At 37.2% G+C, this 18,015-nt stretch overlaps 1 protein-coding gene across 3 annotated transcripts; it reads left to right on the plus strand.

The window, feature by feature from the left end:
• Positions 1 to 555: 555 nt before the first annotated feature.
• Positions 556 to 17,298, plus strand: LOC142629284 (amino acid transporter AVT1I-like). 3 transcript variants are annotated; one of them, XM_075803253.1, is made up of 4 exons: positions 640 to 784; positions 6,668 to 6,767; positions 15,560 to 16,167; positions 16,565 to 17,298. In XM_075803253.1, exons 1-4 carry the CDS (start codon positions 773 to 775, stop codon positions 17,078 to 17,080), a joined length of 1,236 nt encoding a protein of 411 aa, XP_075659368.1. In that variant the 5' UTR covers positions 640 to 772; the 3' UTR covers positions 17,081 to 17,298. The 3 variants fall into 3 exon arrangements, with proteins under 3 accessions (XP_075659355.1, XP_075659368.1, XP_075659364.1); XM_075803240.1 differs by lacking the exon at positions 6,668 to 6,767 and having other exon boundaries at positions 556 to 784; XM_075803249.1 differs by lacking the exons at positions 640 to 784; positions 6,668 to 6,767 and adding an exon at positions 14,752 to 15,087.
• Positions 17,299 to 18,015: the final 717 nt, after the last annotated feature.

Genomic DNA, 18,015 nt, shown 5'->3' on the forward strand with positions numbered 1-18,015 from the left:
ATGAAATATTTCATTTGTTTTAATTGGAATGGATTTGACTGTTTAATTCAAACTCATGTTTATAAGAGGGAAGGAAAAATGCCATTAAGGCATAAGGCTCAAGGTGAGGATGCTGTTTTGTCATCATGCCAATGTGAAAATGTAACGATGAGAGAGAGAGGTCTGTAACACGTCTATATATGATTAATCTCAATAAAGTAATATGTTTATGAGTTTTTTTCTCTTTACAAAATTTAGACCACACACTTGACTGAGAACATTATGTATATATAATTCGTTAGATTTGTTAAATATTATTGCGCAAATGATTATTAATTTAGTCACAAGTTGAATATGTTACAATAAGTTAAGTTAGGTTTCTTCAAAGGGATTTTGCAAAGTCAATACATTCATGTTTTTGACACAAATACACTTTAAAGCCAAAGTTTTGTAGCCCACCTTGGAACTCTGCATATCTATGAATAGTATAATAATATAAATAAATAAATAAAAGCCCACCTAGAGTGATAAAGTTCCCTCTATAAGAGTATTCCCTGTCGTATAACTTTCATCTTCAGGTGCTAGCTAGTAATTATCACCATGACACCATCAATTTAGGTCCCCCACTTAGCAATGGAGGCTAAACAGCGAAATGGGGCTTCCCTCATTGTACCTCTCATGCTTAATGAGAATCACCATGAGCAACCAGATGTAAAGTCACATAATATTGATGTTCAAAACACTTCCAAGTCCAACACTACGTCTTTTTTAGGGACTTGTTTCAGCGGAATTAATGCATCGTCAGGTTATTTCTCTTTTTCTTCTTGTTTCTTGCACTACAAAAAACGGGGTCTATAGCCGCGTTTCAAAAATGCGGCTATAGACCCCGAAAACACGGCTATAGGCTATAGCCGCGTTTTCTATGGCAGCGTTTACAACCACGGCCTAAGCAGCGCAGCTACAGACCAAACCTAAGCCGCGTTTTTGAAAAATGCGGCTACAGACCCGCTTGAGCCGCGTTTTTTAACGCGGCTATAGCCCTCTCTCAGCTCCGTTTGCCAACCAAAGCCTAGAAACTATAGCCGCATTTTAAAAACGCGGCTATAGCTTCTCTTTTTTTCTTTTTTTTTTCCTTCCCTCTTTTTTTTCTTTCTTTTCCCTGTTATCACAACTGAAGAATTTTTCACTGCTATCACAAGTTTCCAACACAACACAACTTATCAAAATAAACAAGTTCCCTGCTATCACAACTTCCCAACACAAGTTCCATAAACAAGTTCTCAACACAAAAATTGCCAAAATAAACCAGTTCCCAACATCACAAATAGCCAAACCTAGTTGGGCTTGGCTTAGGCCCTTTGACCCTATCCTAGTGCCAATCTATTTTGGAGTTACGAGATTTCTCCACTACAATAATCTTGTCACTCTATCATTTTAAAGAATAAAACCACACCACATTATCAAAACGTATTTAGTAAATTAGTGAAAATTGTCTGTCTCAACTACATAAATCTCAATTTGTTCTCACTTATTTAAAAATTCCCAATTTCGATTATTTTGTAATGATTATTCTTTTTGTTGTTTGTGAGAGAAATGAAGGGGTAGAAAGTCAGTCCTCTACTAATCCAAATGCCAAATGTAATAGCTTCATAATGGCTTTGTTTTCTCAAGCTTCCTAATTATTACAGCGTAGCATATCATAAGGTTTATTGGGACATATTTGATGGTGAGGGCAACATATCCACACGTCTACCAAACAATTAATTTTAAAAAAAAAAGAAAAAAAAAGGAAGAAAAAGAATAGCCAAGGAATATTCGACTCTAGAAGGGGTTTTGTTTGGTTGTTCTTTTGGTTTTTTAATTGTACCAGGAGTAACAAAAATATTCCCTAATATACATAAGGTGAATCTAACTCCATGTGCATGTTGTACTGCATTGGCTATAACTCTTATCTTTAAGGCCCATGCCCTAGTAACTTGGGATTGCTAGGTCGGGTGCATGTTACACGTAAAGTTAAAAACAACCTTATTATGTATAGCATGACATTGTCACTGAAAGAAAAAAAAAATTTTAAGCTGAAGTGATGCTTCTCTAATAGGTATATATTGCCAAGAGTGACATGCACCAAAAGAAAAAAATGCAAGAAGTATATTGAGTAGGCATGCATGTATAGTGACACAAAAGGGCTTTATTTTGTTAAAAAGAATGTTAAAGATATTGGACCCTCTGCACATCTAATTCCATTGAGCTAGGTTGGTCCAAATTAGGTATCATCTGTCTTTACAAATGTTGTTTACCTTACAATAAGGATAGAGATATTGGTAGATGCTAAAACATGATGCTGTCACAAGCTTTGAAATTTGAAAAGCCATGCTAATGGAACTCCCTATTCCGAGGGGCCAAAGTTCCCCCTCTCAATTCTTGATATTTGGATTTGAATTTGAACCTTTTTATTTTTTGGGGAACAATTTAAAATATTTGCCACATTTTCCTATGTTCTGAAAGGTTGCAACTAAGAACCACTCTTAATTGAGGAAAGGGAAGAAATCAAATCCTAGTAAATGCTCTTCAACAAAGTGTCTTTTTCATAAATTTATCACCTAGAGGTGTGAATTTATCTCATTGTGGCATATTGGTGGAAAATGATGAGGGCAAGAACATGGCTAGTGGGTAAGGAAACCATTGTCACAATCCAACAGGGCCCAATTGTTTAGACAATCTTGGTTTCAAAGCAAACAACAAACTCATTGTGAAAGTATCCCAAGCTAAGTCATGCGACCCAATACAATGTGCAATTTTCTGTGGTAGTCCAAACAGAGCACATGAATGTGGGGAAGAGAGAATGGTCCCCATCTAGAGCTAGCCTGCTAGCCCTAAAATATATTCCATTACTTCATGAATTTTAATGGCTAGGGAAATTTGATACAAGAGGGCCTTTTCTTTTTTCTTGTAAATGGTGGAGGCGAAGCTACATCTTTAAGGTACACATTGTTAGGCCCAAAAGTTGGTTGTTGTTATAGCTCTCCTTCTGCAATGATGTAAACCTGTTGTTGCAACACATTACATGTGTATTGCCTAATTTTATGCAACAGTTGCAAAATGTAGAGGACCAATCCTGATGTTGAGCATACATGCAATTAAATGAGGGTACTGTATATTTAAGAATGACACTTCATCACTGTGTTTTATTGTAGTAAACGGTGTGATCCTAAAAGAACTGTTTATCTTTATAGAAAGTGGAAAACATCAGTGTAAAATTAAAAAATACTAAAACAGGAATTCCCTCACAGAAATGATGATCCATGTATATCTCAATGTCGGTGCAGTGTACTAGCTTGTTTACAAATGTCTCTATAAGCTGGGCTACATTGTCTTCCTACCACGAGAGATTCATTATCTAATGTTAAAAGCCCCTTTGCTAGTTTACCTGCACTTTCCTTATACTGTGAACTGTGAAGTACAAGTGCCCTCAAATTCCTACCCAACCTTCAAATTCCCACCCAAGGATGTGGTGTCTCAGCCAGGAAGGAAGATTTTTCTTGCTTTTTGTCCACATTGTGGAAACAATTTACTGATTCTTGCCTGATTGAGGATCACAATCACATTGCAAACCACAATCTCTCTCTCTCTCTCTCTCTCTCTCTCTCTCTCTCTCTATAAATATTTTTTTTCTTCATTTTTATTTAAACATGATATTAGAGTCACTAAGGACGAAGCTATCTAAGGTTAACAATGTAGCTATCTAAGGACGAAGCCAGAGTTTCATGTTAAGGGGAGCAAAATTCTTATAAGATTGAATCTCACAAGATGACTATTTTTTTTTTCTTTTAAAGAACAAAGGACTAATTATTATTACTAAATAAAGACAAATATAAGAATTTGGACAATATGCTGTATGCATAAGAAATTAATTATAAATTAATTATATATCAATTCATAATTTAGTTTTCAATTTATAAATTTATTAGCTTGTTACAGCTAATGCATTTCCCTCAACAACCAATTAGCCAACCAATACCCAGTGGAAATTAAGGTTTAGTACAACTAATCAGCTAATGCCCAAAGAATCCATCAAAATATAGAACATTAAACCGCAAAGAAAATTAGCTTCTTTTTTTTTTTTTTTCCAAGCAGGGGAACTACTATGATGCAATTGACATACATTTGACACAAAGGAATTTCATTGACTAACTTTTAGGCACGCGAGTTTAACAAATTCACCAATCAAAAACCACACTTTTCATTATTAAAAGAACCACACACACAATATGTACACAACCAAAACGAGCTTAATTCAGCTAATATAACCCAAACATCAATTTTCACTGAATATAACTCATCAGCTAATGCCCAAAGAACCAATCAAAATTCAGAACATTAAACCGCTACGAAAACTAGCATTTCATGCAAGCAAGTTTAACAGTTCACCATTGATTCAACTAATATAATAATATAATCATACAAACTATGAATTGCACAAAAATTAAGCAAAAAAAAAATTCCGTGTTGGACTAAAATTAAAGTAGAATATTGAGAGAGAGAGAGGGGGGACCTTTGGATGTCTTTCTTTTGAGAGAGGAGGCATTCGAGGATGCATTCTTTGCAGAAGACATGGCCCTTTTGGCAACACAAGGGGTCGATGAAGGGCTTGAGACATAGAGAACAACCATCCAATTCTCTAGCCTGAATTTCATCGCTCTTTTGATGGAAATGGAATCAGAGAGAAGAGGGAGACGTATTTGACGAGGGAGAGCCGATTGACGGCGGAGATTGAAAGACAAGGGAGGCCGTTGGATGGGTTGGGTTTGGAAGAGAAGGAGTCGGTGAGGCCGAAGAAGAGCTTCGAAATGAGAGAGAGTTTGGGTTTGGTCAGGTGAGTGAGAGAGATCGAGCAGGAAGGAGTTGATGGAGGAATGGGTGGAGATGATTTAGGGTTGAGAGCTAGTGATCTGATTTAGGGATTTTTTTTTTTTTTTTTTTGTTATTTATACTAAAAACCAAGAGAGCTAGCGTTCTTGGGTGTTAGGCCGCGTTTAATTAACCGCAGCTCCAGACATGTATGAGCTGTGTTTAATGAAACGCAGCTTCAGACATGTATGAGCTGTGTTTAATGAAACGCAGCTTCAACATGTCTGGAGTTGCGTTTTTTAAACGCAGCTCCAGAAATAATTAAAAAAAAAATTTAAAAAAACCCTGGAGCCGCGTTTCTAAAAACGCGGCTTAAGACCTACCAGCCAAACGCAGCCTCAACCCCCCAAGAACGCGGCTTCAGAGCGGGTCTATAGCCGTGTTTAGTAAACGCGGCTATACGTGTTTCCTGGAGCTGCGTTTTTCATTAACGCGGTTCAAAACCCCTGGTTGTAGCTGCGTTTTACAAAAACGCGGCTAAAAAACGCAGCCCAAAAGCGCGTTTTTTGTAGTGTTGTTTTGGGTATTTTTATTTATTTTTTATATTTCGAATTTAGAAACGTATTAATCCATTGGCCTCCTTCATTTGGCTTATCATAAGTTTGTTTTCCACATGTTATAGGCTATCCATGTATAACTGGTTTTGGATTTTGTTGAATAAGAATGGTTTCTTGGAACTCAACAAGGTTTAAATTTAATATTTTGGAATCCAGAGTCTAGAGTCTCACATATTTGTGCTCCATGGAGTTCATGCTCTTGAATCTTGATGGAATTAGTACAGACCCCTTTCCAAATTGGACAGGCAGTTATCAATGGCTTAGGAGTATATTAAGACAATGTCCATTTTTTGAAAATGCTGGAGGGTGCTCTTCATTTCGAAAAGTATATTAGTATTAGCATAAATACGCTATCGTATAATGTACTATAGGGTGCTTGGTACACACACACACACACACACACACATATATATATATATGTTAGGTTTAAAAGATTAGGATTAAATGTTTAGATTACTGTTTTGTTTATGTTGGCAAATCGAGAACAAAAACATGTCTAAAATAGGTGTTAGACATTACTCAAGGTGATACAAGTAAGTCAAGTCTCAAAAACATTCATGTTGCAGGAAAAAAAAAATCAAGTTCAGTGAAGCTCGACTGATCAAAACTTACATTCGACTGATCAAAAATAGCAGTAAATTAGTTCTGTAGAATTTAAATCAAGCCCAAGCTTATGAAAACATTTAGAGTTTTAGTCTAACACTCCTAAGTATAAAAGAAAAACTCTAAGTACGTTTTGGAAACTCTTTGGAAGATTTGTGAGTTACTCTTGTGAGATCTGAGAGGTTATGTACCTTCTAATTCCACAAGTGTCTACCAGAACAAGATTTACAATCAAGTGCTGATGAAATCCTAGTTGCTACTCCAAGATCAACAACTGATGATTTGAAATCTTTGAGTGGGATCTCAAAGTCATAAACGTAGAAGCTTGTATGCTACAAATCCAAGAGAGAAGAATCTGTGGATTTTAAAATTTTAAGGGGAGTCAAAGTTTTTTGTTGTTAGATTTTAAACTTAAGGGGGAGTCAAAGTTTTTTGTTCTTAGATTTTAAAAATTTGGAATATCAATACTAGAGATTGACAAAGTTGCATTATTAGTATTATTTTTTTATTTTTTATTTTTGAATTTTTTTAAAAAAAATTTAATAATAAGATTTTATAATCAAGAGTTTTGTAAGTCAGTTGGCACGTCTTAATATTTTCAAAGTCTAACTAATGTGTAGATGGAGCGATCAATATGTGGCATAGAAGTTATCTCTATGGCTACGAGGGTGGAGTCATTTGAGAGAGGTATAGAGCTCTCAAGTGAAATGGAGAAATTGGGTAAATGTTTTTGAGTTTTTGTGATTTTTTTTTGCTAAGATTTGTAATTAATTTGTTGTTATTGCTTTTGCTTAGATCGGATTTATAATTTTTCTAAAGATTTTTCTTATTATCTGAATATGTGTATTTTTTTTTTTATAGATTTTGTTTATTATCTATTTGTTGGATTTCTTGGATTAATTTGTAATTTTTTTGGAGAGGGGTGTTAGAAATACTGAATTCAATAGTATTGTATTTCACCCTGAAAGAATATACATGAGTGCCTTTATATAGGAGGCATATGAGTGCAGTACAAGTAAAAGTGCTATACAAGTAAGAGTGCTAAACAAGTAAACTAGTTGGGCCTAAAGCCCACAACACTATATATGTTAACAGCCCCCCTCAAACTCAAGGTGGATGTGAGACCAACTTGAGGTTGTCAACCAAAGTACGAAGGCGTTTCTTAGGATGTGACTTGGTGAAGATATCTGCAAATTGATCTGTAGAGGAGACTGAGATTAGCTTGAGAGCACCATGGACAAGATGATAACGGATAAAATGACAATCGATCTCGATGTGTTTAGTCCGTTCATGGAAGACATCATTGTGAGCAATATGAATGGCACTTTTGTTGTCACAATAAAGAGGAGTAGCAGAGGATGTTGACACACCTAAGTCTTTGAGAAGCCATCGTAGCCAAAGAAGCTCAGATGTGGTATCAACAAGAGCACGATATTCTGCTTCAGTACTAGAACGGGCCACATGAGTTTGTTTCTTGCTTCGCCAAGAAATCAGAGAAGAACCAAGAAGAAAGCAATAACCAGTGGTGGACACACGATCGGTGGGATCTCCCGCCCAATCGGCATCAGAAAATGCACGGAGAACAAGAGAGACGAGCGAGTAGAAAAGACCATGGAAGAGAGTGCCGCTTTAGGTACGAAGAATGCGCGAACGACGGCATAGTGAGTCGATCGTGGAGCATGTGACGGATATTGGCTCACACCGGTGAACAAAGATAGGAAATGTCCGGACGAGTAACGGTGAGATAAACTAGGCTGCCAACTAGCGTCTATAAAGAGAGGGATTAGACAATGGTTTCCCTCCCGAGGGAGTCGAGATGTGCATTAAGCTCGACCGGAGTGTCAACATCTTGCTATCGTGAGTCCAGCTCTAGACAAGAGTTCGAGAGGCATACTTGGCTTGAGTAATGTAAAGTCCATCGTAGAATGAGTGATTTCAAGACCCAAGAAGTAGCCGAGATGTCCAAGATCTTTCATCTCAAGCTGTCGACCGAGAAAATCTTTGAGTTCTTGAATGCCACCGAGGTCATCACCGAGTTATGATCATATCATCCACATACGGGAGAAGTAAAATAGTGCCTTTGTCGGTGCGACGAAGAAATAAGGCGGAATCATAATGACTCGGCCATGTAACCCAAACGAGAGATGGTAGAGTCGGAACTTGGCAAACCAAGCACGTGGAGCTTGTTTAAGACCATAAAGTGCACGTCGAAGGTGACAAACTTTGTTTGATTCAACAGAGAGACCGGGAGGAGGTTGCATATAAACTTCTTCACTCAAATCCCCATTAAGGAATGCATTTTTGACATCCATCCGGAAAAGATCCCATTTGCGCGGCAAAGAAGAATGTGCTAAGAGGGCACGAACGTATGAGATACGAGCAACCGAGCAAAGGTCTCTTCATAATCAATCCCATACTCCTGTGTAAAACCTTTTGCAACAAGACGAGCTTTGTAGCGCTCAATGGACCCATCGAGCGAGTCTTAATCTTGTAGATCCACTTACAACCAACCACAGATTTCCCGGGGGAGAGTGACCAAGTCCCAAGTATGGTTTTTAGATAATGAATCAAGTTCCTCTTTCATTGCAACCTGCCATAAAGGGTCGGTGGAAGCCTCACGATAGGTGCGAGGCTCATGCAATGTAGCAAGGGCGAGTAACAATGATAGTCAAGTAAATGTGCGGGAATGGACCTTACCCGAGTTGAGTGACGAGGTGGAATGTCTTGTACATGATCTTCAAAGCGGAACAGGAGCGGGGGAACCAGGATCAAGGTTGGGTAGCTCGTCTTCAACCTGTTCATCTTCCACCTGTTCATTAAAAGGGGAACTAGGAAAGGGATCAAGGATTTCTGGTGGTTGGACAGAGAAGTTAATAGGAGAATCAGGAGCAACTACAGAAGGATCAGGATCAGCTATAGGAGGTCGGAGCGACTACGAGAAGGAATTTGCGTCTCTATCCTGAAATAGATCTAAGACAGAAGAGGAAGATAAAGAAGCATGGAAGTGAGAGAGCTCGACAAAGAGGCGATGTTCCCAAAAGACAACATTGCGGGAGACACGAAGACGATGAGAAATAGGATCATAACACCGATACCCCTTTTGAGTTTCGCCATAACCAAGAAAACAACAAAGTCTTGACCTAGGCTCGAGTTTGTTGTGCTCATGTGGCTGAAGAAGAACGAAACAAGCAGAGCCGAATGAGCGTAGGTGGTGATAGTCTGGAGGTGACCCAAAAAGGCGCTCATATGGAGTTTGATTTTGGATGACAGGATCGTAGGAATGCGATTAATAGTATGAACAACATGAAGAGCAGCTTCGCCCCAAAAAGGAGCAGAACTTTGGCGGAGAAGAAGAGCACGAGCACGTGTCAAGAATATGACGAAGTTTTCGTTCGGCTCTACCATTTTGCTGAGAAAGTACCTGGACAAGTTAGTTGATGAACGAGTGCCATAAGAATGCAAAACAGCCTTGAAAGCATATCGAGTGTACTCAAAGGCATTATCGATCGAAAAATTTTGATACGTTTAGAAAATTGAGTTTCAACCATTTTTGCAAAATTAGAATACACTTGCAATAATTCAACGATGTTTCATATTAAAGATCCGGCTATAGCGAGAGTAATCATCAACAAAGACAACAAAATATCGAGATCCACCAATACTAGAGACAAGGAAGGTCCCCAAACATCGAATGAATAAGGTCAAAGATATCGGTGGATATAGATTCACTAGAATTGAAAGGCAAAGCCGGTTGTTTTCCTAATTGGCATGAAACACAATCAAAATTTTCTGTAGACACTGAACCTAGCAAACCTCTAGAAGCCAATTGTTGTACACGGGAAGAAGATGCGTGACCAAGTCGAGCATGCCAAAGAGCAAGAGAAGGACTAGAGGAAACCGCAGAATGCGGCAATAGAAACAGAGCAACAAGTGGAAGACGAAGGTTGTCCACGGAAACATACGCCCAACTGCGGGACCGGTCCCTAGCTCTGTCCCGTCCTTGGATCCCGCACAATACACCGGAATAATCAAATATGATTCGATAACCCAATTCACTAATTGTCCCACGTAAAACAAATTGTAAGAAAGGTCGTGAACATTAAAGACCCCGAAACGGAGAAGTTGGAGGTTGAAACGGAACCTATATTATGACCGGACATTGTGGAACCATTTCTTTGTGTGAATAGTAAGAGGGTGTGGTGCGGGTTTAAGTTCGAAATAAGGACGAGTGAGGGTGTCATGTGATTGCAACAAGCGAGAATCCATAAGCCAAGAGGAAGGAGACATACCTGGACAAAGCCGAGAGAGAAGAGGAATAAGATGCATTACCAACCATACGAATGACATTGGCGATGATGTTTTTAAGGTCATCTGTGGTCATGGTGAAAGTGCGACACGAAGACTTAGACGTGCAAAGACGGGAGCCATTGGTTGGACACTCTCATTGTTAGCAATAAGTGGCAAAAGAACTCGAAACGGTGATTTATTGCGCCGAAAGCAAGTCTTAATATTATGGCCAAAACGTTTGCAAAAATTGCAAAAGCGTTTACTAGATTACCGCGATGATTGTTGCAAAAGGAAGAAGACCTGTCCTTATTCTTCATTTAGAAGCAAAATATGCAAAAATGGATTGCAAAAATGAAATCTACGCGAAAAACTGAGTAAGGAGAACCTGGCCCGAAAAAGTCAACTACAGAAAAGTCAACGGTCAAAGTCAACGGTCAACGGTCAAAGGTGACGTCAGCAGCGCGCTGGAAGGTGACGTCAGCGATGACGTGGCAAGCTGACGTGGCAGATGACGTGGCAGATGACGTGGCGGCTGACGTGTCTAGGGCTGACGTCAGCAGGACGGACCTGGCGCGTGACGGCGCGTGGCAGCGCGTGGCGGCTCAGATCGGCGCGTGGGCGCGTGACCTTTAGGGCAGAACCTTTGGGCGGCGCGTGAGGGTGCGTGGAAGCTCCGATGACTGTAAGGTTTTCACGAGCAGGCAGATCGGAGCAAGACGATTTTCGTGGTACCTTCAGAAAATTTTTCGGAGCAATATTCACGGCGGTGCCGAAAAAGGGCAGTGGTCTTTGCAGTGTTCGGACTCCTCAACGGCGGCTGCTGCAGGTCCCCGGACGATGTCCGGGAAGACTCGAAGGTTCAACGGCGAAAGGCTGCGGCGAATTGTCGTGGCAATGGAAGCAATATTGAGAACGGAGTTACGCAATAAAGACAAGACTGTAAGAAAAGGTCGGAGCGGTGCCAGCTGATACCACGTTAGAAATGCGAATTCAATAGTATTGTATTTCACCGAAAGAATATACATGAGTCAGCTTATATAGGAGCGTATAGTGCGAAATACAGTAAAGTAGTCTCGTATACAAGTAAGAGTCTTTAAACAAGTAAACTAGTTGGGCCTAAAGCCCACAACACTATATATGTTAACAAGGGGGTCAAGTATATAAATTTAAGAGCCATAATTATAATTCTTTTTTGTTAATACACATACTAGTACTTTTTCTTTTTTTTCAAAGGTTGGGGGTGGACATGGCCCCCCTCTGCCCTTGAGTAGTTCCGTCCCATGCATGTTTTATTTTTGAAACATTAGATACTCGTTTCTCAAACTTCAAATGAAGAAGACATCCATGCATTTCACACCATTTCATCTAAAATTCCCACATGCAGAAGTAGATAGAAATGCAAGATAGCGATTTGAAAGACATCCATGCATTTGACGCTGATTTCGCTGTACTATATACCTTCTCCAAGAAAAGTCTACATACATATACACTAATGCATTTTGAATTTTCTTAGTAGAATTTATATACGTGAAGACACGCGGTTGTATTCATTTTTCACCAACCATGGAAGATAGAACAGTCCAAAAGCTAATCATCAAAATTTCCTGATAGAGTTTGACGTACGCGGTACATCCCCACTCATTTTTTTTTTTTTTGATTGACCACTCAGGGCCCGTTTGGTTTGCTCTTACGTCATAACTTATATCTCCAAACTCATAATTCAAATTCATATCTCATAACTCTATTCCCACTATAACTTAAATATCTCTAAAATTTGTGTTTGCTTCCAAATCTAAGAACGTGTTTGCGTTCAACGTTTTCCCTCTTTCTTTTTTTTTTTTTTTTTTTTCTTTTCTATTCTGCTGCACGTTTCAGGGGATAAGCGCATTGTGCACGTATTGTGCGCTCACTGTTCATGTACACTGCACGCACTTTCAGCAATTTTTTTTATTAAAAATGGGTTCCGCAGTACTATTCACACATTTGAAAATTATTCTGCTACAATATTTTCAGTTTTCAGTTTTTAGCTGTATCCAAATGGACCCTAAATTATATGATCTCTTACTCTCTAACTCCATTTTTTGGCAAAATGGTAGAGCCCACCCACTGTCACTACATAGAACGGTCATATGGGTACCCACGTGTGACATTCTCTCTCTTCATTTGACTACTCTGCCTTCCTATCACAAATCCCAGCAACTGATTTCACGCCTCTGTACACCATAGAACCCATTTCACATAATATTGCAAGAGACAAATTCCCTCCCACTTCCGGCACTGTTTCTCCATGAATTTTTTCTCTTACTCATAGCACATATTTTCCCTCTTGCCCATTCCAAATTTCAGATTCTTTTTTCTCTTACCCACAGATTGAAAACCACATATACAAACCCTCTTTAAAAGGAATAAAGAAATGAGAAAGAAGCTAGATTTGTGATCCGAAATTGCCAACTCAAACCCACAAACACAAAAAACCCAAACCCAAACCCAAACCCAAGAATCCTTATATCGAAGACCAAAATCATGAAAATGAGGAGTGAGTTTCTGTTTCTAGGTATATATTTATGTGTGGATGAACATGGTGAGTGGGTCTGAAGAAGAAAAAAAGAAAGAAAGACAAAATCAGGAAAAAAAAAAATACCCGTTGGTGGTGGAGTGGGTCTAATGAAGAAGAAGAAAAAAAAAATGCTGTTGGTGGTGGAGTGGGTATGAAAAAAAAAAGAAAAAAGAAGAAGAAGAAGAAGGATGTCGTGGAACTCAATAGAAGAAGAAAGAAAGAAAGAAAGAATGAAGAAGAAGAAGACAAAAAAGTTGTCGGCGGTGGAGTGGATATGAATAAGAAAGATAAGTAGAGAAAAGCAAAAAAAAAAAAAAAAAGGAGAAGCCGGTGGGGTTGACGACACAAAAGCTGTGGGCTCCACAAAGTTCAAAAATTTACAAAAGTGTCACTGAGTTATGTAACTTAGTTTTTGAAAACACCATATTCTTGTTTTGTATTTCCATCGCTTTAACTCAAAATTTGTGAGTTTTGAGTGATGGAAACACAATGTGAAAATCAAGTCAAACAAAAAAATTTGTGTGAGTCTCATATGTTTTGATAACTCAATTATGAGTTTTGGATCGTATCACTCAAAACTCCATTAAACCAAACAAACCCTTAGTCATTCTTAATTGATACATGTGTTAGTGATGATAATTGCTTCAGGGTATTGCTATTACAAAATTATAATATTAATTTTAGAAAGTATTTTGTCAATTTTTAAACAACAATTTTGAGGAATATTTGTTATTTAGATAAAATTTAGTTATAGTATTTAGATGTTGTCCCGTAGATTTTTTTTTTCTTCTAAAATTTAGTTATGTGGCTTTTTTTATTGTAAGATGAAAATGTATTTTTAGTTAAATACTGCTATATGGTTGAATTTTAAGAAGAAAATCTAAAAAATAACACTTAAGTATTGTACTTAAATATTTTATTTTTAGATAATTTTTTTAAAAACTTAGCTAAGTTTTGCCCTTGTTATTATTGTTTGATGTGATATCACACGGTAAACCTTTCGTAAATTTTTCTTGATATATTTACTGTATAAATATTTAAATATCATTAATATGTGGTATTTGGGTTAACCTCCTCCTCAGAAAATTATTAAGTACTCCCAAAGTATCATAAATACGTATTCTCCTCTTTCACATGAATGGTAGGTTCCACCATGAATTTAATTAGTGGAACCCATAATTCATGTGAGAAGAGAAAATACACATTTATGATACTCCGAGAGTACATAATAATTTCCCCCACCTCATAAGTTTGATAAACATGTGAGCTTCGACCATTCATGTACAAATCCCCCTCCCCGATAAACCTGGAATTTTCAAATGTGCCTAAACTGAGGCCGTGAGTTTTTAAACACAGAGACACATGATCACATGGTAAATAATAATTTTCTACCCAATGTGTGTGCTATTAAATGTTTTCACACATGATGAATTATAATAATTGCTGTTGTATTTTGATGCTATTGGCATATGCTCTGCAGTATCAAAAAAATATTGGCACATGCTCTGCCAAATCTCCTACTATGAATTAATATAAATTCGTTGTTTACAAAAAACATTAAAAAAAAAAGAACTTAATTAGAACTTGTCAGAAAGTATTTTTTGTTTTTCCCCCTTCTAAAAAAAAAAAAAATTGAATATTAAAAACAAAACATACTTTCTTTCTTTTACTCTTATTAATGAAATACATATGAATATCATGCCTAAAAGACAAGGGCCTCTCATGGTTAGTACAAAACAATGCTAACCGTGCACGTCCTACTCGTAGAGGAAGAAATACAAGGATAGACTCACAATTTCTCTAATTGAGTATATGAAATTTTAATTAAAAATAAAAATTAAGGATACGAAATTGAGGCGTGATAGATGACAATATAGAATGTGCTTTAAAGCCTAGGCTTGCGCGTTTACACCCTCTCATATTGCAACATTTTAGTTCCATAAATATCGGTACCTTTGGGTTCTTAATCTCTTAGCTTTTCCAAGGGTTGAACTTTTCAACATTCTAGTAAGTACATCTCTCCGACCTCGCCACCAATGGCAATGGATGCCAAGCTCTGTGAGCCTCTCATTCATGATGGAACGCAAAATGGTCTCGCTCCCAAGCTAGAGGAAGTGGAATCAAACTGCCATCATTTGAATACAACCAGCGTTTCTTTCTTTAAAACGTGTTTTAACGGACTCAATGCTTTGTCAGGTTCTACTTTCTACCTTTGTTTCTTCATACCAGCGAAATTTCATTGTTGTTTCCATAATTAGAAAGTTTGTGTTGTTTGTTTTCGGTAGACAATTGTGTTTTATGTTTTTTTCTTTTTCTTTTTCTTTTTCAATAACATGTTTGAATCCAACTAGTTAAGAGTTAAGACCCCAGCAATAGAATGGGCCTATTTTCTAAGCCTTTTGTTACATTTCTTTGTTCTGAGCTAGATTTGGTGAATTTATTAAAATTCCCATATAATGAATTTCTTAATTAACAACCAAAAATCTAGGAGTTATTCGTTTATGAAATGCTTTTGTTTTTTTTTTCTTTTTTTTTTTGTGAATCACTTAAGCCATTTTTCTTTATCTAGGTGGGTGGTCACTGAAACCATTTTGCTTTATAAAGATTTACACTGCTAGTTCAAGCAAGGAATTCTGTGTCTAATTCTTTCTTTATCTGGTGTTTTCAGGAGTTGGGATATTGTCAGTTCCATATGCACTATCAGAAGGAGGATGGTTAAGCTTGATACTTCTCTTTGTTATCGCGAGTGCAGCCTTTTATTCAGGCTTGTTGATGCAAAGATGTATGGATACAGATTCTGATATTAGAACTTATCCCGATATAGGCTACCTTGCATTTGGTAACATTGGAAGAATATTAGTATCCGTTTTCATGTACGTAGAGCTCTATCTGGTTGCAACAGGATTCTTGATTCTTGAAGGGGATAACTTATACTACTTGTTTCCCAACACCGGAGTTGAAATTGCTGGGATAGAGATCGAAGGAAAACAAATCTTTGTGATAGTTGTGGCTGTTGTAATTTTGCCTTCTGTTTGGTTGGATAATCTTAGCCTTCTTTCCTATATCTCGGCTAGTGGGGTTTTAGCTTCTGTTATTATCCTTGGCTCAATCTTATGGACTGGTGCATTTGATGGAATTGGCTTTGATCAAAAGGGGACAGTTTTTAATTGGAATGGAATCCCTACGGCTGTTAGCTTATTTGCCTTCTGTTATTGTGCACATCCAGTCTTCCCTACATTATACACTTCAATGAATAACAAACGTCAATTTAGCAATGTAAGTATAAACAACTTGTTTGAGTTTTCATAGCAAAGTAGATTTCATTTTGACATACATCATATGATTTAGTGTGGAACATAACTTTTGAAATTAACACTACTACAAACAGAACAAATTTCATAGTTTTGTTTTAGAACTTATAATGGTGGTAGATTGTGATAGGTAGAACATAACGGTGGTACATGCGACCTTCATTGATATCACTTTTACTGTACACTAATCACGATTTTCAACCACAAAATTTGTGAAAAAAGTTAAGAAATAGGTGTAAAAATGATAGAAGATGCTTTAGCCGTTTATATTGCTCACTTTTACTTTGCAATGGAAAATATGAGAAGCAAGATGCATTTAGCTGTTTATGTTACTCACTTCTACTTTGCTATTTTTGTTGCAGGTCCTCCTTGTGTGCTTTACATTATGCACCATTAGTTATGCATCAATGGCAGTTTTTGGTTACTTAATGTTTGGGTCAAATGTTCAATCACAGATAACTTTAAACCTTCCCATTGGAAAACTTAGCTCAAGAGTGGCAATATACACCACTTTGGTCAATCCTATTGCCAAATATGCATTGATGGTTACGCCTCTTGTGAATGCTACCAGAAATTGGTTTCCATATCAATACAACAAAAGGGTGATTGGCCTCTTAATCAGCACATGCCTTGTAATCAGCACTGTTATTGTAGCCTTGGCTGTTCCCTTTTTCGCGTATCTCATGTCATTGGTTGGAGCATTTTTAAGTGTCTCAGCTTCGATTATACTGCCATGCTTATGCTACTTGAAAATTTCAGGCACTTATAAAAGATTTGGTTGTGAAATGTTGATTATATGGGGCATAATACTAATGGGTGTTGCCATAACAATAAGTGGCACTTACATATCTCTCTTAGAAATAATACATCATCTGTAAGAAGGGGATTTCTCTTTGTTGCTAGTAGAGTTTTGGCATTGTAATAAACTACTGAGTAGTGAGAGAAGGGAATGCGTGATTTATTAGAAGAGTCATCTGTTCTGTACTAAAGTTCATAGATATAAGGAATTGGACAACTTGTACACTAATTTATAGAGATTGTAGCTATTTTGCATGGCAATATATGATTTCCGTTGGTGAATGAAATATTTTGAATTGATGGTGTTTCTTTATTTCTCCCATGGGAAACAAAGTGTGGAAACATGCTCAATCTGTTTGTATAAGTATAACCAATGCAATTTTTAAATTAAAAAATGCTATCACTATGCTTGTATTAGCAAATATCCTTGGCACTTCAAAACTTCTATTGCGGTACAGGGTCAGCATATCATACACGGAATGAAGACAATTTTTTTTTTCTTTTTATAAAAATTTTTATTCAGCTTGGTTAATAATATCTTCCAAAGATTTTGGTGCGAGAGTTTAAGAAAGAAATATGACAGCTTTTTAAAGCTTTTACTTTTTCACATACAACTATTTCATAAAGAAAAAGCTATATCAAACGCAGGTCCGCAAAGGATACCTTTTAACTAGATAAGGGAGAAGTAATAATTAATTAAAAAAAAATGCGAAAAGGAGATTATATAAATGAACCCATTTGATCTACTGCTAATGGACACCAGCTTATGCTTAGGGATTCTGTATTCAAAATATTTTTAAAGCCTTTTGAGAAGACTTTACATGCATTGTTGCACATGAGACATGTATTGACAAATGCCAAAAACCAAAGCAACAAACAAAACTAACAAAAAAGAAGGAAAGAAAAGCATGGTGTTTTATTGGATTATGAAAAAGTACAACGTGTTAAGGGAGTATTAAATGAACTTTCTTTGGTCTCCCAAAGCTGTGCAATTTCTCTCTCTCTCTCTCTCTCT

This window comes from Castanea sativa, chromosome 1, assembly GCF_040712315.1.
Source record: "Castanea sativa cultivar Marrone di Chiusa Pesio chromosome 1, ASM4071231v1".
Lineage (NCBI taxonomy): Eukaryota > Viridiplantae > Streptophyta > Magnoliopsida > Fagales > Fagaceae > Castanea > Castanea sativa.

What these genes read in the sequence shown, in the direction of transcription:
- LOC142629284 (XM_075803240.1), top strand. Translation starts at nt 613, where the DNA reads ATGGAGGCTAAACAGCGAAATGGGGCTTCCCTCATTGTACCTCTCATG. An exon ending in CGGAATTAATGCATCGTCAG is followed by an intron (nt 785 to 15,559) that starts GTTATTTCTCTT and finishes TGGTGTTTTCAG; the next exon opens with GAGTTGGGATATTGTCAGTT. An exon ending in ACAAACGTCAATTTAGCAAT is followed by an intron (nt 16,168 to 16,564) that starts GTAAGTATAAAC and finishes TTTTTGTTGCAG; the next exon opens with GTCCTCCTTGTGTGCTTTAC.